The sequence below is a fragment of the Macaca nemestrina genome, chromosome 7 (assembly GCF_043159975.1).
Source record: "Macaca nemestrina isolate mMacNem1 chromosome 7, mMacNem.hap1, whole genome shotgun sequence".
Classification (NCBI taxonomy): domain Eukaryota; kingdom Metazoa; phylum Chordata; class Mammalia; order Primates; family Cercopithecidae; genus Macaca; species Macaca nemestrina.
In genome coordinates this window covers 81,725,144-81,751,405 of record NC_092131.1, presented here as the reverse complement: position 1 = coordinate 81,751,405, position 26,262 = coordinate 81,725,144, and the positions used below count along the sequence as shown (strand labels likewise).

General features: G+C 32.0%; 1 protein-coding gene across 7 annotated transcripts in view; it reads right to left on the bottom strand.

The window, feature by feature from the left end:
• LOC105477894 (NOVA alternative splicing regulator 1) overlaps positions 1–26,262 on the bottom strand; it is a 152,170-nt gene that overhangs the window by 9,915 nt on the left and 115,993 nt on the right. For 4 of the 7 annotated variants that reach the window (XM_011734777.3, XM_011734781.3, XM_011734779.2 and 1 more), the window contains exons 3-4: positions 25,314–25,480; positions 17,027–17,098 (exon numbers count right to left, since the gene is read on the bottom strand). In XM_011734777.3, the coding sequence (XP_011733079.1) occupies positions 17,027–17,098; positions 25,314–25,480 (239 nt within the window). Of the gene's footprint in view, positions 1–7; positions 15,193–17,026; positions 17,099–25,313; positions 25,481–26,262 lie in introns of those variants that run through there. The other 3 variants (XM_011734778.3, XM_071100379.1, XM_011734780.3) reach the window with 2 other exon arrangements.

The window sequence follows — 26,262 nt, the reverse complement described above, 5'->3', positions numbered from 1 at the left end:
CTATAAAATCAGACAACTTAGTGAGACTGAGGATAAGGGGTCTTTATTTTAGCATTATGAGAAAATTCTGTTCAAAACTCTTCAATGAGCCCCTCCTTCAACTCCCCACTGAATTACCCAGACAATATTCTAAAGACAAAATTTAACTTACTTCTTTTTCCATTTAACACATTATTTCACTTTGCCCCTGAAACATGATTCAAAATTTAAAGATATACAACACTATATCCCAGGGAGGGATATAACTTAGGAATAAGAAAAACAGAAAAGAAAACCTATGCTTTCTAGGAGAAGGAGGAACAGAAGAGAAACACTTGAAACTATTCCTGTTATGTTGAGATGATGAGCACTTTAGACATAATTATTTCAAAAAAGAAAACTACTAGAAGTTAAATAACTATTAAAAAACTATGAAGGTCATATAATAATAAACTATTGCAGGGAAGCCCATTATTTAAAAGTGAAAATAATTTGGGGTATTGTCTTCTTAATGCTTACTAAACCAGATTTTACTATATTGAAGTTATATTGATGAAAGGCCTGTAAGTCTTCATCATCCGTGTGTTAACAAAAAGCTCTTTGAAATCATTATTATTTTAAATCACCTCTTTTTAGCCCAGCTCTTTCAGGGCACATGTTATAAGACACATGTTCAGAGTTCTTAATTCTGATTAACAAAAGATGTATTAAACATATTTGAATATTTGAAATGAAAACTAATGTTTTCAATTTAATGTTGTAAACTAAACATTAAAATTAAAAAGTAAAAAATAGCTATGAAAATAAAAATAGGGCTGTGTTCATTGAAGTAAATGGTGCAAAAGGGGTGAAAGATGAGGATGGAAGAAATTCTATTTTATCCATTTTAAGCTTAAAATGCCTATCAGTCATCCAAGTGAAGATGCCAAATAAGTGGTTGATTATGGGGCTGGAGGCCAGGGGAAATGTGGGAGTTAACATATAAATTGTATTTAAAGACATAGGAATAGATGAAATTATTTAGGGGGAAGTAAAAGTGAAGCAAATTGTTAAATAATGAAAATTAAAGAATTAGATAGGAAAATATTTAATTTCTAAAATGATCAAAGATATATTCAAGGTAGAGCAGCAAAATTGACCATCAAGTAAAACATAAAGCAAATATAAATCAGGGAGGGGGTAAACTATTAATCTTTTTCTTTTTTAAAACATTGGTGTCAGTATATATTGCCTTTTGCAAATCATATTGTAGTATTCGTCAAGTTATGAAATGGGTTTAATCTTTCACTTTATTTCTCTCCTTCTGCAATTCTCCTGGGGAAATTTCCAAAACAGAGAACATTGTACAATGTATTAGTACACTGTACAATGAACACTAGTACACTGCATAATGTATTAGTGTTTTACGCTGAGTGTTTAAAAGTCACAACACAGAATGTCATATACGAAGGACAGTATGAAGGCACTGTATGAAATTATAAAATGATGTAAAAAATACCAATGCAAAGTTGAATACACACACACACACACACACACACACACACACACATATACACATACATATACATGTAGTTTGGGTTAAATAATGTAAAAGTATGTAATTATATTCAGGTAAAACAGAAAGAGAGCAATAGAGATTGCATTTCAGATGAGTTTTTTCTCTTACCATACACACTTTGTCTTATTTTTTAAAAGCAGTGTAACAAAAGGAAATGAAACAATTGTCCAAAATTAGGCTGCAGAATAAATGAATCCTCGAAAAGTAGAACAATGAAAAAATAATTTTAGCACATTTCTGGAATTTATTGCACAATTATTTATTGAGTGGCTATTACGTGCCAGGTATAATTCCAAATGTTGGGGATGTAGGGGTAAATGAAAAGGATAAGATCTCTGCTTTCATAGGGTTTGAAATCCAGTGGCATTATAAAAATACAAAATATTTAAATGTATATACAGTCATGCACCAAATAACAAAGACTGATTCAACGACAGACCATGTATGGTGATCTTATAGGATTATAATGGAGCTGAAAAATCTCTGTCACCTAGCGACATTGTAACCCTTGTTAACGTCCTATCACAAAGCATTACCCATATGTTTGTGGTGATGCTGGTGTAAACAAACCTACTGTTCTGCTAGTTGTACACAAAGTATTGCCCATACAATTGTGCACAGTACATAAAACCTGATAATGATGATAAACGACTGTTACTGGCTTATATATTTACGACACTATACTTGTTATCATTATTCTAGACTGTATTCTATTTACTAATTAAAAAAGAAAAGTTAACTATAACACAGCCTCAGGCAGGTCCTTTAGGAAGTAATCCAGAAGAACACATTGTCATCATAGGAGAGGATAGCTCCATGTGTATTACTGCCCCCAAAGATCTTTCAGTGGGACAAGATGTGGAGGGGGAAGACAGTGGCACTGGTGATACCATCCCTGTGTAGGAGTAGGCTAATGTGTGTCTTAGTTTTGGTGTCCTAGTTTTTAATTAAAAAGTTTTAAAAGTAAAACAAAATGAAAATAAACTAAATAGAAAAAAAGCAACAAACAACCCCACTAAAAATGGGCAAAGGACATGAACAGACATGCCTCAAAAGACAACAAACATGTGGCCAACATACATATGAAAAAAATTTTCAACATCACTAATTGTTAGAGAAATGCAAATCAAATCCACAATGAGACATCATCTGACATCAGTCAGAATGGTTATTAAAAAGTCAGAAGATAACAGATACTGGAGAGGTTGCAGAGAAAAGATAACACTTATATTTTACTGGTGGGAATGTAAATTAGTTCAGCCACTGCAGAAAGCAGTGTGGAGATTTCTCAAATAACGTGAAACAGAACTACCATTTGACCCAGTAATCTCACCGCTGGGTATATATCCAAAGGAAAATAAATCACTTTACAAAAAAGACACATGTACTAGTATGTTCATCACAACACTATTCAAAATAGCAAAGACATGGGATCAACCTATATGCCCATCAACGGTGGACTGGATAAGTAAAATGTGATATATACACACTATGGAATACTATAAAGTTGTAAAAAAGAAGAAAATTATGTCCTTTGCAGCAACATGAATGTATCTGGAGGCCAAATTAATGCAGAAACAGAAAGCCAAATACTGATTGTTCTCTCTTATAAGAGGAAACGAAACATTGAGTAAACATGAACATATAGATGGCAACAATAGACACTGGGACTCCCAGAGGGGAGAGGTTGGGAGGAATGGGTTGAAAAACCACCTATTGAGCACTATGCTCACTATCTGGGATCATTCATACACCAAACCTCAGCGACATGCAAATTACTCATGTAAAATTACCCGAACCTAAAACAAATGCTGAAAGGAAACAAGAAAAAAGTGTACAGAATAAGGAAAAAGAAAATATTTTTGGACAATATATTAGTGTTTTAAGCTAAGTGTTTAAAAGTCAAAAGAGCCAAAAAGCAAAAACATTAAAAAATATATGAAGCAAAAAGTTATACTAACCTAAGGTTAATTATTAAAGAAAGAAAGTTCATTTTTATACAATTAGTGTGCCCTAAGTGTACAGTGTTGATAGTCTACAGTAGAGTACAGTAATGTCCCAGGCCTTTACATTCACTCACTGCTCAATCACTGACTCACCCAGAGCAATTTCTAGCCTTGTGAATTCTATTCATGGTAAGTTCCCTATACAGGAGTATATTATATTATATTACATATTATACATGTATTATATATATAGGAGTACCATTTTTTAACTTTTATTCTGTATTTTTAATATTGTTAATGTACTTTTTTGTTTTGATATGTTTAGCTATACAAATAGTTAATATTGTGTTAAACTGCCTGCAGTATTATTAAGGTAACATGCTGTACAGATTTGTAACCTAGAAGCAATAGGTTATACCAAGGGCCTAGGTGTGTATTAGGCTATACCTTCCAGGTTTGTGTAAGTACACTCCATGATGTATGCACAATGACAAAAACACCTAATGCTGCATTTCTCTGAATATATCCCTGTCATTAAGCAAAGGACTGTAAAATATGCATGACCATAAAATAGTGAGTTGATAAATGACAGAAAAGAACATCTAGAAAATATTTTAAAATTTTTAAGTAGAAAAATTCAAAATCATAGTTTTAAATGAAAATCATGCATCTAACCTGAATGCCCGTTTATAAAAAGCACACTTTATTTAGAAAATAAAGTTAATCTAGGAATAAAGAACTTTTTAAAAATTTGAGTTCTTTATGGTTTAATACTCTATGACATAACCAAACTAAATAAGATAACATTGGAAGTAAATGTCTCAAGTATGTTTGAAAATCTATCTCTGTTTAAATTTATGTATCTAGAGAATTAAGTTATAAGGAAAACTTTCACAATTTGAATTTTTATTGTATCTTTATGCATTTTTGATTGTCATTTTTACCATTAAAATTAAATATTAGTTGAAAAGTCTGATGTCCCATATTTTTGAAATGATTTATTAAATTATAATTACTTACAAGTATTTTATATTTACAGATTAGGTGAATTATATATTTCTTATTTTAATTTCACCAACAGTTTTCCTAAAAGCAATATTTATTTTAAAAAATAAACGCTTATATTTCAGTATCTTACTAGTAATGGGAGGTTGATTATTTACTATCCCAAATGACTGTCATTAAGAAAATGAAAATATTGGCCAGGCGCGGTGGCTCAAGCCTGTAATCTCAGCACTTTGGGAGGCCGAGACGGGCGGATCATGAGGTCAGGAGATCGAGACTATCCTGGCTAACACGGTGGAACCCGTCTCTACTAAAAAATACAAAAAAACTAGCCGGGCGAGGTGGCGGGCGCCTGTAGTCCCAGCTACTCGGGAGGCTGAGGCAGGAGAATGGCGTGAACCCGGGAGGCAGAGCTTGCAGTGAGCTGAGATCCGGCCACTGTACTCCAGCCTGGGCGGCAGAGCGAGACTCCGTCTCAAAAAAAAAAAAAAAAAAAAAGAAAATATTATACATTATTATTTAATTAATACTTGACATAAATAACCATATAAACATTGATTTACATTTAAAAGGTTACTGAAGCACATCTGCAATTTAACAAACTATACTATTACAAAACTATATTCTTTTTATATATATGGGTGAAATAGTTCATTTATAATATTTAATAAATCATATATAAGAATACACTAATTTTAAAACTTCTGTTACTTGGCTAAAAGCAATTCGAAGCCAGGTAATAAAAAGGAATGTTTTCTTTTTCAAAAATATTTTTAAATAGTAATTGAATAAGAAATATGAACGAAACCAAACACCAATAAAATGAATTATAAGGCATTAGATTCAGAATAAACGAAAATGATCAACTTATTGTCTCCTGAAAAATTCCTAATGATAAAAAATTAGAAAAATTAATAACCAAAAAGGCCAATTATAAATTTCTGAGGTCAAAAGGAAAAACACTTTTTTATTCCAAAGCGAGAAGGTATCAAACTCCCCAGTTTTGCAAAATTACTTTTATCTGAGAAAATAATGTGAACACATTCACGTATCTAAGCATTCTTTAAAAAAAAAAAGTTTAAAATAAACTTGATAACCATCAAATTTTGCTATTTTAGATATTTTCAATTTTATATGGCTTTGCTTGAAAAATGAAAAATTCTATTGAACTGTATACACACACAAAACAAGAAAATAAATACACATTGTGGAATAAGGAGACATTAAATGGTGTGGTTATATAAAGGCATGCATAATGTTCTGTCTTGAGAATATACTATGTGCAAGAATTACTGCAGCTATGGCTGCAGGGAAAACTTTCATGAAACAGAGAAACCACCTTTGCTTACTAAGTCGTCCAGAGAATCTTGCAAATCTACCTAATACGAGCCAATACTAGACACAGTATTCTATGCATTTTACCAATGCCTGAGCCATATATGGGATGTAAAATAAGGAATGTTACAGAGCAACTATTTCATTAACTCTTTTCCCTGATGTGTACTACTTTCTTCAATCTGAAAGTCTTAGGCTTTTCATAAACTTAAAAAGGCCTTCAGATAAAATCACACTTTTAAAAGGGATTTTGGGATGTCACATAACCTGGTATTTACTAAATACTGTGTTGTAATACTAACCTGAAAACATTAATGGTGTGCTGCTTTCAGTGGTATTGTTAACTTGCCCTAAGGGAGATTTGATTCCCATCACTGCTATGGATAATAGACTATCTACACTACAGCACACTAGCAAACTCTGAAGTCTGCAACAGAATGAATATGGGTAGGAAGCACTTATTTAATCATATCGATAATTTTTGGCAAGAATATTGCTAAACGACCTTAAAAACTCCTAATGTAGGCTGGGTTTGGTGACTCATGCCTGTAATCCGAGCACTCTGGGAGGCTGAGGTGGGCAGATCACCTGAGGTCGGGAGTTCAAGACGAGCCTGACCAACAGCCAACCAACATCTCTACTAAAAAACAAAACAAAACAAAACAAAACAAAAAACAAAATACAAAATTAGCCAGGCATGGTGGCTCATGCCTGTCATCCCAGCTACTCGGAAGGCTGAGGCAGGAGAATCTCTTGAACCTGGGAGGAGGAGGTTGAGGTGAGCGGAGATCGTATCATTGCACTCCAGCCTGGGCAACAAGAGTGAAACTCCATCTCAAAAAACAAAAACAAAAACACCCCCAAAACTCCTAATGTAATCTGCATATAAAAATCTCTAAGAGAACCTCTAACTCTATTTAGTAATAGTCAAAAGTATTAAGCTAAGGTTAATTTATTATCGAAAAAAAGATTTTTCTTTTTGTAAATTCAGTGTGCCCTGAGTCTATAGTGTTTATAAAGTCCACAGTAGTATACAATAATGTCCCAGACCTTCACATTCACTAATTATATCTAAAAGGATAATCATCCTTTGTATAATAACCCTTCATAGATTTAAGTTGCATTAATTAGTAAATCCCAACTAATCTCAATGCTGAAACTAATCCCTACGTATGAATTTTTGTACGAATTTAGTATTTTTCAAATCACAAAGTATGTATGTTGTTTCATGGTAAAGTCTTGATGAATTAACACTTGAAAAAAAGAGACAGTGTCACATAGTACACAATTATCAATTTATTATAAACTAATGTGCTCTTATCATATAAGTGTTTCCCAAACATTTCAAGAAGCTTCATGAAATATTTATCTGACTGTTCAAATACAGATGCAACATCTCATAATAGGTCTATTAATTATCTACATAGGTAATTTTGATGTAAAGCTAGGGTTGAGTATTTTTTATGTTTTAACTCTAAAGGATAAATAAAAATATTACATATATTACGCAATCATTTAATTTGGCATAACTTTAAAATATGAAGCAATTGCCACTCCCTTTGCCAGTCAGTAAGTGCTTCCTCTAGGCCTGAAGCCTCTCCCCAGTGAGCCTTCTTGACCTCAATAAAGCATCAAAAGAGTAGGAAATCAAGAAGCCAAGTAGCTTAAATGCACATGTAATGTCAAAGACAACCAGTTTTCCCCTTGGGAAATTACTGCTTTATCTTCCTTAAAACATTGCATATGCCACAACTGAAGTAAGGATTTTTTTTTTCCATTCTCTTTTGTATCCTCTGTTACATTTTAAAAACAAAGTAGAGATATAAGAAGTAAAATGTAGTAATTTTCATATTCTTTGTCATCACTCTAATAATACATAAACAAAGTTTTTTGACAGTTAAAGATAGGGCCAAATGTTTCTTAGCAACTTAATTTTCTTCATATTGTATGACACTATTCTAGGCTAGTTCATGCAGATCTAACTCAGCATTTTAAATAGCTTCACCACATACTATTCTGCAATATCAGAATTTATTTAATCACTCTCCAGTGATTAAGGGTGAAATTGTTTTCCAACTTCTATCACACATACATTCTTGTATTTGTTTCTATGTATTGGTGCAGTAAGTTTTACAGGATAGATCTCAAAAGCTGTAATGTTGTAGCATTTCTTACATCAACATTGTATGAGCATGTTTATTTCTTGTATCTTTGCCAGCACTTTAGATTTATAAACACACACACACATCTTGCATTTCTGATATGTGTATTATACACAAAGTTTTGTCTATCTGATTTAAAATACTGCAATTGTGTGATGTTGATTGCAATTTCCCTGATAACTGGTGAGGTTAAACATGTTTTTATATCTGTATTGTACATTTCCATTCCCTCCTCTGTAAATTGCCTTTACATTTTTATATTGGGTTTTCATATGAACCTAGGAGTTCTTTGTATAGCCGAGAAACTAATTAATTGTCACGTGTTCAACATATTTTTTGTTTTCTTTTGCTTATTAATGGTGTATTCTGCTATACCAAAAATAATAACTTTATATACTCAAATCTGGTAGCGTTTTATGTTTTGGATTTCCTTCTTGCTTAAGTCATCCTTGATTTCATACACCATAATTTCAAATAGTCTTACAGTTTCAATCTTGAATGCATTGAGATTTATTTCTGCATATCGTCTGAGGTGGAAATTTATTTTCTTTCAGGTGGACAGTCAATATACCAGCACCATTTATAAAATAAAACATCCTTTTTAATAATGAATTAAAATTACACTTATATATTACTCTGGACCAGACAGCGTTCTAAATATTTCTCATGCATTCATTCATTAAAAAGTCATGACAACTCTGCGAGGTAGGTGCCCACATTTTTCAATGAGAAAACACGCATGGCAAAATAAAAAATGTGGCCTCACACATTATAAACTTCGGACGTAACAAAGATTTGATTGGAAGCCAGGTATTATGGCTCAAGACCACAGTTCTCCAAATCCTTAGATCACACTTTTTTTTAATCATACATTAAGTTCCCATATATAGTCATGTGCTGCATAGCGACGTTTTCATCAATGGCAGGCCATATATATGGTGGTCCCATGAGATTATAATGGAGCTGCAAAGTTCCTATTGCCTAGTGATGTAGTAGCCAAAACATTATCTTTTCTATGTTTAGATATCTTTAGATATACAAATACCACTGTTACAATTGCTTGCGACATTCAGTACAGTAACATGCTGTATAGGTTTGTAGCCTAGGAGCAACAGGCTGTGTATTGTAATAGGCTATACCATCTAGGTTCATGTAAATACACTCTATGATGTTCACACAACAATATCACTTATGATACTTTTCTCAGAACATATTCGTGATGCATGACTTTCCTTGGATCTATTTCAGAAATACCTATATACTTCATTTATCAATTGCATCTATTTGTATGTCACTTTTATTGTGACACATTTATAGTAAATTTTAATGCTGGGTGATCTCAGTATTACTAGTTTCTTGATAATTCTTTTATTAGTTGACTGATGATAATTATCAGGGATTTGTTCCTACATACATATTAAAATCATTTTATCTTTCTCAAAACACAGAAAAATGGGAATATGATGAAAATCATGTTTATATTTTAATTTTAAAAGGATTGATATTTCTATATTAAATCTTCCCCACAAAAATTATAATAAGGCTATCCATTTATTAAGGGAGTGTTTCATGCCCTTATATAAAAATTATATATTATGTAATATGAATTTAGTGTTTTTGATTCAATTTATTTCTAGGAATGTTTGCAATTTTGATATGTATATGATACATACTAAGTTGAGCCACAGGAAATTACAATCAAATATCAGTAATTTCATAACTCTCATCCTAATGATAAGCAAAGCACATAAAATCTAATATACATAACAAAGTCAGTAAGTTCATTAAAAATGGATGTCATTATATTTCTAGGACCTTCTTATATATTTCTGATGAACATTATCTTGATATCACACAAACACAATACACTACGCACACACATATGCTGAAAGAAATATAAATTAATTTTTCTCTTTTTTTGAGATGGAGTCTAGCTCTGTTGCCCAGGCTGGAGTGCAATGGCGTGATGTCAGCTCACTGGAACCTCCGCCTTCCGGGTTCAAGCAATTCTCCTGCCTCAGCCTCCTGAGTAGCTGGGATTACAGGCGTGCGCCACCACACCCAGCTAATTTTTTGTATTTTTAGTAGAGACAAGGTTTCACCATGTTGGCCAGGCTGGTCTTGAACTCCTGACTTCAAGTGATCCACCTGCCTCGGCCTCCCAAAGTGCTGGGATTACAGGCGTGAGCCACTGCACCCGGCCCTAATTTTTATATTTTGTTGGAGAATTATGATAATATTTGTATTTGAGACAAGTGCCCAACTGGTTTTCAAATTAAATTGTGCTCTGAATACTATAAGGCATGAAATAGACATCAAGCTAAGAAGGCTATGTTCTTTTAGCTTAACCTCTTCATTCAACTAAAATTATCCTTTTCTAGTTGGTTTACATTTTTAGAGAGAATTCTATGCAAAATTTCATTTCAAATATTGTAAAAAAAACAAATAATTTTAGAACATATAGACGTGTAAGTCTATTCTTTCAACAATGCTAGTCATTCAACGAATATTTACTGAGGACCTATTATGTCCCAGGCAAGTGCCTCACATATATCAGAGAATAAAACAGAAAAAATCCCTATCCTCATGCAATTTAGTTTACTCGGAGAGTAAAAAACACAGTACACAATAAACATGATAAGAAGCCAAGTATACAGTATTCATGAGGCAATGGAACAAAGCTTAAAAAACAGCAAGACAAAGGGAATCAGGAGTGTGGCGGGAAGGGGGAGGCCAGGTTGCCATATAAGGAGGTCAGGTAAGTCCTAAGGAGAAGGTGAATTTTGAACAGACTAGAAAGTTATGAAGATGTTAGCCAAGCAGATCTCTATGATAAGAAAATTTCATGCAGAGAAAAGCAAGATAAAAATACTGAGGTGAGGGTATGCCCGATGTCTGCAAGGGGCAACAACTGTCAATGTGGTTGGGGCAACATAAGTGAGGAGGTGAGTGGCAGGAAATAGAGATAGTGTGGCAAAGGCTTTTTCTTATAAGTTAACTAAGGTCATTTTGAAGATGTTGACTTTTACTCAGTGAAATGGCAAACTATTTCAGGTGGCAGTAAAGAAATAAAAAACTGACTTATTTTAAAAGGAACAGGTTAGGGGTAGTTTTTGGACTTATTGCACTTAAGATGTCAATTAGGGATGTAAGTGGAAAGACTGAGTGGGGAACTGGACATAGCCTGGAGTTTTACTTTGAGATCTGGTGATCACAAGTTATGTGGGGCCTGAAGCATATACTACTTTAGGGGACAACTTTGGGAAAACAAAATTTAAAATTCTGAACATAAAATTAGGTAATAAGTCTGCACATGTGAGGAATAATAAAGATTAAGCTTCTTTAGTTCATGGTTGCTATGGTTTGAATGTTTTTGTCCATTCCAAAATTCATGTATTGGAAACTTAATCCTCAATGCAACAGTTTTGGGAGGTGGGGCCTTTTGGGAGGTGTTTAAGTCATGAGGACTTGATTAATAACACTACAAAATGAGCTTTCAGGAGTGAGTTTTCTCTCTTCTGCTCTTCAGCCATGTAGGAACACAGTGTTCATCCCCTTTTTGTACTTCTGTCTTCTGCGATTTCAAGACACAGCAAGAAAGCCCTCATCAGATGCCAGTGCCTTGATCTTGGACTTCCCAGCCTTCAGAGCTGTGAGAAAAAATGTTCTGTTCTTTATAAATTACCATCACAGGTATTCTCTTACATCAGCACAAAATGGACTAAGGTAACAGTACATTTGTCCCACAACGGAGACATAAATTTTGCAGATGTCAGCACATAAAAGCCAAGGTAATAGAGAAAGACAAAGAATTAAGACTCAGAAGAATTCCCAAGTATTGAGACTTGGAGCACTTCATCATTAAGTATATAGAAATAAGAGAATAAACTAGCAAGGATTCTGAGAAGAAGCAAAGGGGAACCATGCAGGAGGAAAACCAAAAGTGTGTAGTATCCTGGAAGTCAAGTAAAGAAAGTATACCAAGGAGGTGGAAGAGATAAATTTTAAAAAATATTGTTGGTAGGTAAAGTAATATGTAGACTAAGAACAGACTACTGGAATTAGCAAAGTGCTCATCATTGATGTCTTTTGCAAAGAGTTTTGGTGGAATGGGGGAGGCAAAAATTTGAGCGAAGTAGCTTTAAGAATGGGAATACCAACACTGGGAAATAGAGTAGAGGTAACACTTTCGTAAGTTTTACTACAAAGGAGTAGAAGAAACAGGGCATTAGCTGGTGGGGGAAGTGACATGAAGAAAGTTTTGTTTGGCTTTCTAAGATGACAGAAAAAACAGTTGCACACTGATGGGAATGATTCTGTAGAGAGCAAAAACTTGACAGAAAAAGGAGAGAGAAGGTAGAATTGATGAAGGAAAGTTCTTGAGTAAAGGAAGAATGTTTAATGGACAACTGAAATGAATGGTTTTAGACAAGAGCAGGGAAAATCTACCTACAGTAATTGATGAGAAGGCAGACTATGTGGGTATAAATGCTGCTTCATTAAGTAGTTGTTGGTATGAGTTTGTGGAAGTTCACTTTTGATTGCTTCAGTTTTCTCAGCGAAGTAGGAAAAGAAGTAAGGTCATTAGCTGGGAGAGTATAAAAAACAAGAAACATTGTGGGGGTTGTGGTAGGGACAATTCTTGGAAAACTTCCATGATCTCTACCCACTGGCGTTACAACCTGTACAATCTTCTCCCCTTGAGTGTGAGTGGGACACATGATTTACTTCTCACTACAAGAATATGGAAAAAATGATGCAATGTCATTAGCATGATTAAATTATGTTGTAGGGTAAAGGAGGTAAGAAAGTTACTCCTGTGATTTGCTTCAATATATAAGACTCCATTTTTGCTGGCATACAATGGAGAGAGATTCTCCTAATGGACTTGCATGAAGCAAACAGCCAAGTTTTGATGGCCCTGTGGAGAGGGTCATGTGGCAGGTAACCGTGGGTGGCCTCTAGAATCTGAGAATTGCCTGTAGCCAACAGCCAGTTATAAGTTGTGGCCCTCAGTGAAACAGCTTAAAAAAAAAAAAAAAAAAAAAAAACCTCACAAAAACTGAACGCTGCCAACAACCAACAACCTGGATGAACAGGGAAGCATATTAGTCAAACCTATAGAAGAGATTGCAGCCCAGCTGACACTGATTACAGCCCTGTGAGGTCACAAGCAAAGGGCTCAGCCTGCCTGGCTTAAATCATGCCTGGGCTCTTGATCTACAGAAATTATAAGAATATAAATGTGTGTTGTTTAAGCCATTAAGTTTGTGGTAATTTGTTTTACAGCAATAGAAAATTAATACAGTATTGAAAAGAGAGGAGAACTTGTGAAATAGTCATCTAGAGAATAAGAAAGTCAATGAGCTTATGAATGACAGAATTAAGAATCTATTTGTGACTTGTGGTCATGAATTTAAAGTGAGACCAATTATTTTTATTTTTATTTTTCTGTAGCCACAGTAAGGGTACTATATATCAGCTACCTATTTTCATGTGTTTTATACATTTTGATAAATGCTTATAATTTCAAACTTATCAGTAAATAAACAAATGTTTATAAACACATATTTCTGAAATCATTCTCTTATTTTTTCATGAAATTTCAGAAAAATTCCAGGAGAGCTAACAAGAAGGACTAAGATTAAAACCAAAATTTAATTTTTGGTACCACTGATTAACCAAACCATTTTGTTGAATCTTAATGGAGTGACTAAGTAACTTAGTATTAATAACTTAGAACTGATTGAACACTACTGATTCTGTTTAAGTTTTATTTGAAAGTTTAAACATGTTGCTTTAAAGAATCTGATCTATTTACTGTATCTTTATATCTGCTTTGTATTTAAAATTCCTTATGTAGAAAAATATCAAACTTGTACCTTACAATATACAACACATGTACAGAAGAAGTTGTCAAACTGGTAGTTCTTATAACTTTTCTTTTTCAGTAGGGGAAGAAGAGCAATTTTATGTACTTTTAGGCAACAAGTAACTGAGTACTCTTTCTAGAAAATAATTGTAAAGTAGTTTAAAGGAGACAGGCTTTAATTACAGAAATATTTTAGACTTGAAAAAACAGCCAATACTAATACTAGAATCTTTCCAAAGGCAAAACTCAAAAGCTTTAATAAGCTATTTGCTTTATTATTTACTATGTTAAAGAATAATCCTTTTCATTATCACTTGACAGATAAGAAATTAAACATAACCTAAAATTTATATGATGCTTGTTACATTCAAGACACTGTTCTAAGAAGAGGTAATTGTTCTTCACTTCTTATGACAACTCTATGAGGCGATATTATTTGAATTTCACTGATGCGAAAACTGAGAATTAAGGTAACACACAAGACTGGAGATCAGTGGCATGATCATGGCTCACTGCAGCCTTGAACTCCTGGGCTCAGGCACTCCTTCCGCCTCGGCCTCCAGGTAGCTAGGATTATAGGCAAGTGCCACTGTGACCAGTTAATTTTCAAATGTATACATTTTTAGAGACAGGGTCTTGGCTATGTTGCCCAGGATGGTCTAAAACTCCTGGCCTCAAGTGATTCTCCTACCTCGGCCTTCCAAAGTGTTGAAATTACAGGTGTGAGCCACCATGCCATCATTTCATAAGACTTCTCATATAATAGTCTTTCAGTTTTAAGGAGGAAATTATTACAGAACAACACTGTAGTCAGAGTATATCAGTCTGACCTATGGAAACGTGTTAAGGGGTCTCAAGGTTAATAAAGTAAAATTCGGTATGTACTGAAACATGTCATCATTTTTAAAAGAATAAAAAGTATTTTTAAATATTGGAAATGCAGATCAAACTTACTCCTTGAATAGTTTTCTGTGTTTTTTATTTTTGGTTTTCTGAATATTGACAATCCATTAGTTCTTTTTATTACAAATAGCTTAAGATGATCATATTAGAACCTATTTTCTTATCTTGTTTATACACTTCCAGATATAAGTCAGTATAGCAAAGCTATATTAATTGGGACTATTGACAAGAAACAAATGAACAACAAAAAATACATTTCCTTCTGTCCTACCACATGATTAGAATCTACTGGAAAATACTCTTGGGGAAAAAGTAATTATAAACTATTAATAATATGAAAGATTGATGATTACAATTCTTTCTATGAATTACAGATTTTGTTTTGTTCTTCTCTTATATCTTGCTTCATGATATCCAGGAGATATTATGCTTCTTTGTACAAGAACAGAAGAAAACAGAGTATAAGTAACAATATAACAGAGTATAGTGGACAGAATATAAAATTACAAATGACTTATTTCAAAATAGCAAAACTTAGATTTGACAAGCACTTTATCTAGAGGGTAAAAATATAATATTAGTAAACTTAAATATATAATTAGCCTTTTAAGAAACCATTTTATAAAGATTCACATGCTCTTATAAGAATAAATGAAAGAAAATACAAATTTAGCTTCAAAGGCAAAATTATTAAGGAGATTTTCTCTTCTAGATCCAGGGATTTTTACCTTGAGAAAAATCATTCGTTTTATTTTTAATGTGGTTGTGTTTGTCACGTTTACATTTGGAAAAGACGGAATGATAAAGTACAAAAGAAATATTAAAAACATAAAATCAGTTGTTTTCCTAAAAGGTTTTTACACCATACAATTAAAACTCAGTAAAAGATAAGGTATGTAGAGTAAAAATGTAAGTATACTTTTAAACCTCATGCATTTATAATACAAGCTTGATTGTCACTTTATGTGATACCATTTCCTTCAAAGAGAAGTGTTGGTTTGTCACTTTATGTGATACCATTTCCTTCAAAGAGAAGTGTTGGTTTTTACCACGGGAGATGTGTACTTTACTAACCAATTTATTGGACCTAAAAATGTTTGCATTATAAAATACTTTTGTTTGAAGGGAACGCTATTGTATAAAATGAAAATCAAACCTGTAATATAAAATATCATCCTAAATATCAGTTTTGCTTCCAGTTATTATATTTAAATCTTTCTTCAGGTTGCAAAAGTATTAGGATCAACAAATCAGCAAAATAGTTCTGATAGTCTTATATTAGATAATACGAAAAAATCACATTTAATATATTTAGCAAATATAGTTCAAAGTTAATAATTTGTTAGTCAACTATATGAAAAATATATTAAACAGATAAGCTTTTATTTAATATTTAAATAACCCCATAAAGCCTTTTATTATTAAAAAAGCAAAAATATTAAAGAAAATAACATTTCTCACCTAAATGAAGCTCAACTCAGACAAAATAAAAATGTGTTTAATAATTTTAATAAATATATTATTCAACATTTGTCAAATTAAAGTACAGTATGACTCTGAATTACACAAATATTTTAGATAATCTTCTTATATTTGTCAAAAATAACCACATTTTTGAAGAATGACCTACAAATAGTACCAAAACAATCATAAATCAAACTAATAAAATATATTCTACTTGCAAAGTTTGTCAGTCGAGCAATGAAAATGCTTAGAATTTTCTCCTGAGTTGTTAAACATTAAAATTACCACAAATACCAATTTTCAATTCTTTTAGATTGTTAGAAATGCTTTTCATCAATAGTTGAAAGTTGTTTACATAATAAGGCATGTCTCAAATAAAAAGCAAATAAAATTGCGTTCACTTTTAAAGATATACCTTTGCTCAATTTATACATTTATTTTTTACATATATGATATCCTTAACTTACACATGAAAAATTCTAGGAAGATACAATAAGGGAAATTAAAAATACCAATTCAATAAATAGCCTTCAGAGCTCCATTACATAGTCACAATTTTAAGGAAAAATAATAAAAAATTATAGTAGTTTAATATCTGAATATAGTATTTGTTATCTAAAATTAGAAATGCATACAAAATTTTAGAAATAATTGATTTTTCTTTCTTAGGTTATTTGGAATCTGATTATGGTGCATATATGTGAATGAACGAATAAATCCTTAACCCACCATTATCTTTTTCTCCAGTTTGCAGGCAATCACCCGTGAAAAGTATGGTGTAGATGACAGGATGATACTGTACCTGATTAGCTCTGGAGGTGGTCATGGGATCAGATGGAGAGGACTTGGTGGTAGTTGGGGAAGATGGCAATGTCTGGGAAACAAAGCAGTTCAGGAGCAAATCAACCTTTATAAGCCTTAAACTGATTATTTAAATAAAACAAAATAAAATAAAATGTAATATAACGAGAACAAAATCCTATGAACAAATTTTTCTCCTATTCATTTGAATTTAATGGATTTTAACATCAATTAAGTAACTAATGCATGTAAACATGCATGCATAAGCATGTAAAAATAAATTCATGACTTGAAATCATGATGGTGACTGATAAAAAATTCACATGAGTACTAAAAGTATCCTGATCATATTCATGAATAATAGTTTCATTTCTTTCCCTCTTGTTTTCTTGAGGGAAAAGAGATGTTAAAAAAAAAAAAAAAATTCAAGAAGTTCAATGAATAAAACCAAAAGAGTCACTTTCCTATCAATGAATACAGTCAGAGATTTGAAGAAGTGGTGAAATGAAGTTTACTTTGGCATAAAATTATCCACCTACTTAATATGTTGAACATCACCAACAAGTTGATTCCACATGAATTTAGGGATCCATACTTAAAAGCAATTAAATGTGAAGTTCTGAGTTCTTAATATCACATTATCTTCTAAAATATTAATTTTTAATAAATTTAAGGCCCGTCTGAAAATGTAAACATTAACCTCATATTAATAAACAGGTAACTAATAGCATTCTAACAAATTATCATAATATTTTTATCATTTATCCTAAAGAGTAAATTTAATATAGATGAAGAGTATAATATAGCATCATCAGCTGTGTTAAAAATAAACACAAAAATGTTAGGAATCATATTTATTGTTCACTTCACTTCTAAACATATACACTTACTATATACATAATATGTTATATAAGGCCATCTACACATGTTGAACAATTCATTAAGATATTTTAAAAAGTTCTTATGTCTAACAGAAAAACCTTAAAAGTGTAAGATGTTAAGAATGTTTTTAAGTGTCATACGTTCATTAAGCAAAATAGCATTGCTTATGTTACATCCTCAATAGATAATATTTCTAAGTAGGTAAAATGGGATATGTTTTTATATTAAAGATACAATTGTATATGGGCATTATGTTTTACATTATATTAATATATATTTGTCAAAATTACTCAGATATGAGCAAAAGCATAACTTTAAAGGTTCAGCAGTGTCAGGAAAAGCAGATGAAATTACTTGAAGTCATATTTTTGCATTTAACATTTCAAAAGTTGTAATTTGGGTACAATAAAGCCATTAAGAGTAAAAAAAAAAAAATAAGAAATTAACAGGCTTCTGGTTAATTCACTGTCCTCCAGTAACAAAATACTACTGGTTCTAACATCATACCATGTTTTATATAGTCCACTCCTCAAATAATTTCCGATTCTTCTAAAGTTAAAACCTAAATACTTCTAGGAAGGCTACAACTAATAGTGAGTCAAACCAAGATTTTTACCAAATCATATTAAAAAAAGGGGTAGGGGAACTATAGTAATCAGTAAATCCTCAAAATTTTAAAAAGTTTTACATCTTTTATTTTCTATTTTTGTTTTTTTAAAATTAATTCTTGCTATTTCTCAAGAGAGATTTCATTTTCAATAATTAAAAAATTCCATAGTATTTTATTTTCCATGCAATACTATGCTGAGACATGTGCTAATGACTCCATGCTAAGATTTGTTCTATGAATTGAATAGTAAAGGTTTTATTTTTCTACCGTTGGTTACAACTGTTCCTACAGAGGATACCTGGGAGGAGTTAACATACATGTAAAAATCTGTTCTGTACTAATCTCAGATGAATAATGAGTCTGGTGACTAAGTATGTGTTAAATAAATCTAGAGATCATTTCTCCCAATATAGCTTAGAATCCATGTTGATTAACCTACAGAAGCATGATTCTATGTGTGTTGAGCTCTTCTATTTCCATTAGAAGTACTATCTAATGGAAAATCATTCTGAAGTACTATAGGTTTTATATGACATCCACCTTGTCTTGGATACAAATTCTCAACAAGGTCTTAATTGCTAAGAACTATGTAGAAAAAGTTTAATTGCAAATTAAACTTTTAATTAAAATTAAAATTTAATATCAAATGACTCAGAATTTGTAATCACTTAGATTAATATGATCTTCTGTCAATTTTTATTGCCTTTCTGTTTGGCATATATATAAAATATTGGACATGTATTAATAATTGATACAACTTACATTCATCTAAATTGTCCTTAATAATTGTGATGCTGTTTCTTTTCAACAAGAATAAAATCAATGATTTTAAATTTCTAGATAATATTAATGTGCTTAAGATAATTAAAATTTTGGTTGGTAAACATCATAATCTGTTAAGAGGTTACATTTTAATATATTTAATAAACAAGTAAAAATTATGCAAGTTTGGGTTTCAAGTTATAAGACTGTTGAAATGTTACAGTAAGTTGTCTCTATATTTTCTTACTTTAAATTCTTAAAACAATGAAAATGTAATGAAATAAAGATGCGACAAGTTTTCCAGCTATTATTCATAAAAATGCTTTTAAGCACAAAAGGATCCCTGCTTTATAAATTCAATTTATAACAATAAAAATATTCTGGAAAGTTTCATTTCAGTTGATCGTTTTTTAAATACTAGGAGAAAAAGTGTTCTCATAAACAGCTAAATGTAAATATACTAAAGTAGTACTTGTAAAAGATTATTAAATCAATGGAACAGGTGTGATAGTTGTTCTCAACCATATAGATAAAACCATACAGATTTCTTTTTTTTTTTTTTGAGACGGAGTCTCGCTCCGTTGCCCAGGCTGGAGTACAGTGGCCGGATCTCAGCTCACTGCAAGCTCCGCCTCCCGGGTTCACGCCATTCTCCTGCCTCAGCCTCCTGAGTAGCTGGGACTACAGGCACCCGCCACCTCACCTGGCTAGTTTTTTTGTATTTTTTAGTAGAGACAGGGTTTCACCCTGTTAGCCAGGATGGTCTCGATCTCCAGACCTCGTGATCCGCCCGTCTCGGCCTCCTAAAGTGCTGGGATTACAGGCTTGAGCCACCGCGCCCGGCCCAGATTTCTTATAAAACAAAAATCCATTAAGAAATATTTCAATGTACATTTGTACATTCAATAAATGTACAATTTTTTTATTTCCTTAATATTTTATTTTCTTCTTATTATTATTATGTTATACAGACAGGGTCTCACTTTGTTGCCCAGGCTGGTCTCAAACTCCTGGCTTCAAGCAATCCTCTGCCTTGGCCTCCTAAAGTGCTGAGATTACTGGCAAGAGCTACTGCCCCTGGCCTGTTTCCTTAACATTTTATAAGCAAACTGTTTATATCCATTTACTGTGCAGAGTTAAAGCTTAGCGGTTTAATGTTAAATATCCTTTAGTAAAAGTTCTGATATACATCATGAAGATGTAATTAACTGAATATCCACATAACATTATATATTGATGTATTAGTTAGAACAAAGTACACATTCCTACGAAATCTTTTTTCTACATTTTTCAAATAATGAATGTGAAGGACAGTCATTTCTTAGCGCCATTTTTTCTTTCAAATGGAAAAGCATAATATATATTTTATCTACATTACTTGAATGGCTGTTGAATAATTCTTTAGACATTGAAGGGTGAAAATACTTATTACAGAAAAATTACCAACAATTTTAAAACAGTGGATCTTTTGGAATAAAGTTTTTTTAAAAATCAAGAATTTAACAGTAGGTACTTAATTAAATGTAGACATAACTGGGCTTTTGGAAATAAGTTCAAAATTATTACAAATTATGAGATGAATTCTTGTTAACAAATGACAGTTTTGCTGGGCCAGATAATATTATTATTAATAAACACTGTAATAAACAGAGCTTGCTTTCAAGCAAGTCTGCAGTAATAGACTGTCAAGAACCTCTGATATTTATAGGCAAAGTGAAAACAGCAGAGAACAAATCTCCATTGTAATTCAAAATCTATTACTAGTGAAGTAACATTACTGAAGTAATCACCTTCCCAAACCCCTATTTTGTGTTGTTAAATAAATCTGTATACTGTATCATTTGTATACATACTGTACCAAAATGAATAAAATATTTAAATATGTAACTGTCATCTTTAGTTTTTAATTTCTGACAAATATCCTCCCTTTTTTCCAACAAGCGAACTGTCTTCCAGCATCCAAACTAGTCAATTCACAGTTCTCTTTTTCCTATGAATAGCTGTACCTACAAGCACTCTAAGAGCCTGTCTGGATTTTTAGTGCAAGAGAGAACAAACCGCGTAAGTGACTTCTTTTTATTCCCCCACAATCTTCTAGATAAATTAAAAGGGCTCTTTAGGAAAATGTTTGGCAAATCTGTATTCCATAGGATGCCCTTTGACTGGACAACAAAGGTTTTTCATTATCTGGCTCCATACTATCTATCTAACATCAATTCCCTCTCAACTGCAACATAAATGCCCCACTTCTGCCAATACAGTCTCCTTACTATTCAACAAATATGATACTCTTCACTCCAAATTCATATCGTTTCACCTTCCTAAAATAAATGTTTTTCTTCCTTCTCCTCTAATTAGGCTATTCCTATACATTCTTCAAGGTCCAGTCAAGTTTTCATCTATTTACAAGACTATTAACTGTCACTCTGGCCTGTATTTCTTTCACATGGCTCTGATTTTTTTTTTTTTGGAGACGGAGCTTCGTTCTTGTTGCCCAGGCTGGAGTGCAATGGCATGATCTCGGATCACTGCAACCTCCGCCTACCGGGTTAAAGCGATTCTCCCGCCACAGCCTCCCTAGCAGCTGGGACCACAGGCATGCGCCACCATACCCGGCCACCATACCCGGCTAATTTTGTATTTTCAGTAGAGATGGGGTTTCTCCATGTTGGTCAGGCTGGTCTCAAACTTCCGACCTCAGGTGATCTGCCTGCCTCAGTCTCCCAAAGTGCTGGGATTACAGGCGTGAGCCACAGCACCTGGCCACGCCTCTGAATTTTTATAGCATATTGTATATATTATAGTTTTGGTATATTAATACAATTTTATTTATTTATTTTTTTCTTTTGAGATGGAGCTTTCCTCTTGTTGCGCAGGCTGGAGTGCAATGGCACGATCTTGGCTCACTGCAAGCTCCGCCTCTTGGGTTCAGGCCATTCTCCTGCCTCAGTCTCCCGAGTAGCTGGGACTACAGGCGCCCGCCACCACACCCAGTTAATTTTTTTATATTTTTAGTAGAGACGGGGTTTCACTGTGTTAGCCAGGATGGTCTCGATCTCCTGACCTCGTGATCCGCCCGCCTCGGCCACCCAAAATGCTGGGATTACAGGCGTGAGCCACCGCAACCGACCTACAATTTTAATTTTTATAAGTTATTTTAAGTATTTATCTCACAAACTGGTCTGCAAGGGCAAGGGCTACAATTTAGTATATTTTGCTACTTACTAAGAAAGCATTTAGTAAATTCATAATTATTCATGTCAATGAATAATGAACAAACAAATTAACAAGTGCTATTTTTGTCAATTTATCATGATAACAGTAAAATTCTTTGGGTTAAATGAAATATTTTTGATATCTTACTTTGATTTTTTTTAAATACAAGAGAATTCTTTAAATGTCCATAGCCACTTCTTCCCTGATGTAGCTTTTAGAAAAAAATACATATATGAATTAAGAATTAAATATTCCACAAGATCTAATATATCAAGTTACATATAAGGCTGTTGTGTTAAATTTCATTATTCTAGTATATGAAAGACTTGAGAGACCAGTAGGCACTACTTTCCCAAGAAATTATACTTGTCTGAGAACCCACTCAGTAAATAAGGGCAGTTTTCAACTGGGTAAAGTACCTAGTTCATTCAACTTACTTAGTTTAAAACATACATAAGCAACATACAAAATATATTTTAATCTATTCTATTGCAAAATGATTTTAGACATAATTATTTTATACTGAATAACAGCATAATTTTTCAGAAGTAAAATTAAGGTCATTTAAATTTATATACTTATTATTTAGAGAATAATCCAGCAAAGAGTACTACATTGGTAAAACTGGATACCTAGAAAGTCAGAGAATCCCAGACTTAGAGCAAAAGGTCTGACTGATTTATAATATTTTGGAAATACATTTCACTGCTTTATTTGATTTTCAAGTAAAATTTTCAACTTTTATAATATAAAGAAAATATGTAAGTGTTAAATACAATGTCCTATTAGAGTTAGTGTTGTCTTTTTAATAAATCCTTTTAAATGATACACTGTACATACATTATTGATTACATGAAAATATTAAATAACCAATAATACTTTTAATTCCATGAATACCTACAGGGCTTACAAATGGATGCAAATACACAAACGTCAATAAATCATTATTATTTTTTATACTTATCTTGAATTTAAATAACATTATCCAAAAAGGCAAATAAAAATAAAGCAAATATTTTAAAATTCTAGTCTTCATAAATCTATACTGGCACTGGATATATGATAGCCTGCAAATCTCATACTGCCATATAGAAAACTGGAATTGTAACAATGATTCATAGACCATTATTTGGTGGTATGAGATATTTGTTCTTATAAAAAATAATAATTCATATCAGTATCCTGAACATATTGTCAATGGTATCATACTACTAAATTTTATGTTTTACTTAGAAAAAAATCAAGATATTGGCTTATATCCCTAAATGTTTGAATTTTCTCAAAGAAATTAAAAAGAAAAGGAGAAACTTACAGGCTGGATTAAGGCAGAAAGCCAACAGACCTTATACTTCAGTGCTTATTCTGTAAACTCTTAGCCCCAGGTGATTTTAACCCAAGTCTTTAACTATACTTCTACTTTTAAGCTCTGGATAAAGTCACAGTATTAATTTCAAGAATTCAGTCTTCAAACTATTCTTTGTATTCACTGAGGGTAAAAAAAATAAACACAACTGTAAATGGCTGTGAAAAATAAAATATCCACTGATATTTACAGCTTTAAAATATTTATATTCTCTCATGTATACATTAAGGGATACTTCCTTTAAGACTTATGAAGGGTATAAACTGAACCATTTGACATTGACAACAAGTATAATATGAATACTTTTGTATAGAATAACAACTACCTACTCATGATTTAAAAATAAAGGGATTTTTTTAAAAAAAGTAATTAGTATAAAATTAGACATTAGTCTATAATTTGAAAATATATTACCTAATTATCAATTTCTATGTTTATATTATTCAATATTATATTTATCTATATATTGCTAAAATTGTAAGATTCATAACACTGTTCAGTATAAGAATACTTTTTAAATTCAGAAACATGAAATTAATAAGACTTTGAGCTACATTTCAAATTTATTACAATGAACATGAGTATTCTGTAAATTAAATATTCTGTGAATTAATGAAGAGTAATACATTTGTTTTGAAGCCATAGTCTGTGATAGTAAAATTAAGTCACAAATTAAGATACTAATTATAAAAGGGCAAAGGTAGAAACAATAATTATGAACATAATAAATTTATAGATGTAAAAGAGTTTACGGTGGAAGAATCCACCTTACTTAACATGAAATAATGTCATTTTCCCCCTACATCATGTCAGCCATTACTCAATCTTAAAAACTCACATGAGTTTTTCCCAAGTAAATTTTTTTTACAAAAAATCTCATACATTAAAAATGAACACTGGCCCTTTATGACATATGTTTAAATACTACATAAGTTACACAAAACACAATAACTGATTTGTAACAAACAACTGTATGATAGGTACATAAATTTACTATACATTTTTTTGATAAAATATATAGAACATGACAATAACAGGAGCCTCTATGCATAATAACTATCCTGAAAACTACAAATATCACTAAAAATAGGGTATTAGAAATTTTGAATGTGTCATTGCAGTACTTATACTTTATTTAAAAAGTGATATAATTTTAAATAGATTCAATTCCTATAAATTAAGTTTGTGTCCATAAATTTAAAAAGGGCAATCACTAAGAGTCACATAAGTGTTCCTCAATGTAACACTAATAAATGAATAATTCAACTGATCAATAAATTAATTGATCAATCTAAGGATGAGACCTTGATAGTCTTTAAATAACTAAATGACAACTTGGTATGTTTTATGTATGCTTAAAATAAAAGTTTTATGCTAAGACTTTAAGGCTTCTTTTGTAAGGAACTTATACTATGCTGTGGATATTTCCCTTTGATTTCTCAACTAAACACTCACTTGTTTGATGCGATCTGGATTAACGGTGGTCTGGGGTTGTAGAATGCTGACTGGTTCTGTCTTGGCCACATTTTGGGGCATTTCTCGAATTTTTTCTGCAATGAATCCATGAACTGCATTCAGTGCTTCAACTGTTCCCTGGATCAAGCACACTCGCTCAGTAGTACCTGTGGATAAAAGATTGATTTTCAGAAAATATTCCATATTTTGCATTAAAAAAACTCTGAAAAAGGATGATATCATAATGCCAAAAAAATGTAAAATGCAGAACTCTAATTTAAAAACATTTAATTGCACCAAACATAATATATACATGTCTCTTATGACTCCTTTTATAAATTCTTTTCTAGTTGTTTTAGTCTCAAAAGGGGTATATGGATTCCAGCTGAATCAGAGATCCAGAGAAGTTGTGAACATATCGCTGATTCATTGACATAATAAATATTTATTGAGTACTTAAAAAAGAACTTAGGGTTAGAAACTGGTAACATGCCAGTAGAGATCAATAAACCCAGTTTTCAAAGAGCTTACTCTTTTGGGGGAAAAAAACAGAGAATTGTAGGACATTACAATCTGAAAATAATGGTGGTAACAATATAGATAGTACATTTGTTCCATCACTTACCATGTTCTTCCTTTAATCATAGCAACACTCGTTACCTGATATTTTACATTTACTTTTTCACTTTTTCACTAGAATATAAACTCTAGGTGGAGTGTAAATTTGTTTTGTGCTGTAGTATCCTCAAAGTTTACAATAGCTTCTGACGCATAATAAGTACACTGTAAACACTTGTTGGATAAATGAATCAGTCCTGTCTTTATTGATGATATAATTTTAATAAAAAATATTAGGACTAAACATGAAATTTAAATAGTTTATAAAACTTGAAATTCATAAATGTTAAAGATATTAATAGTATTTATTTCATATCTTGTGAATAAAATG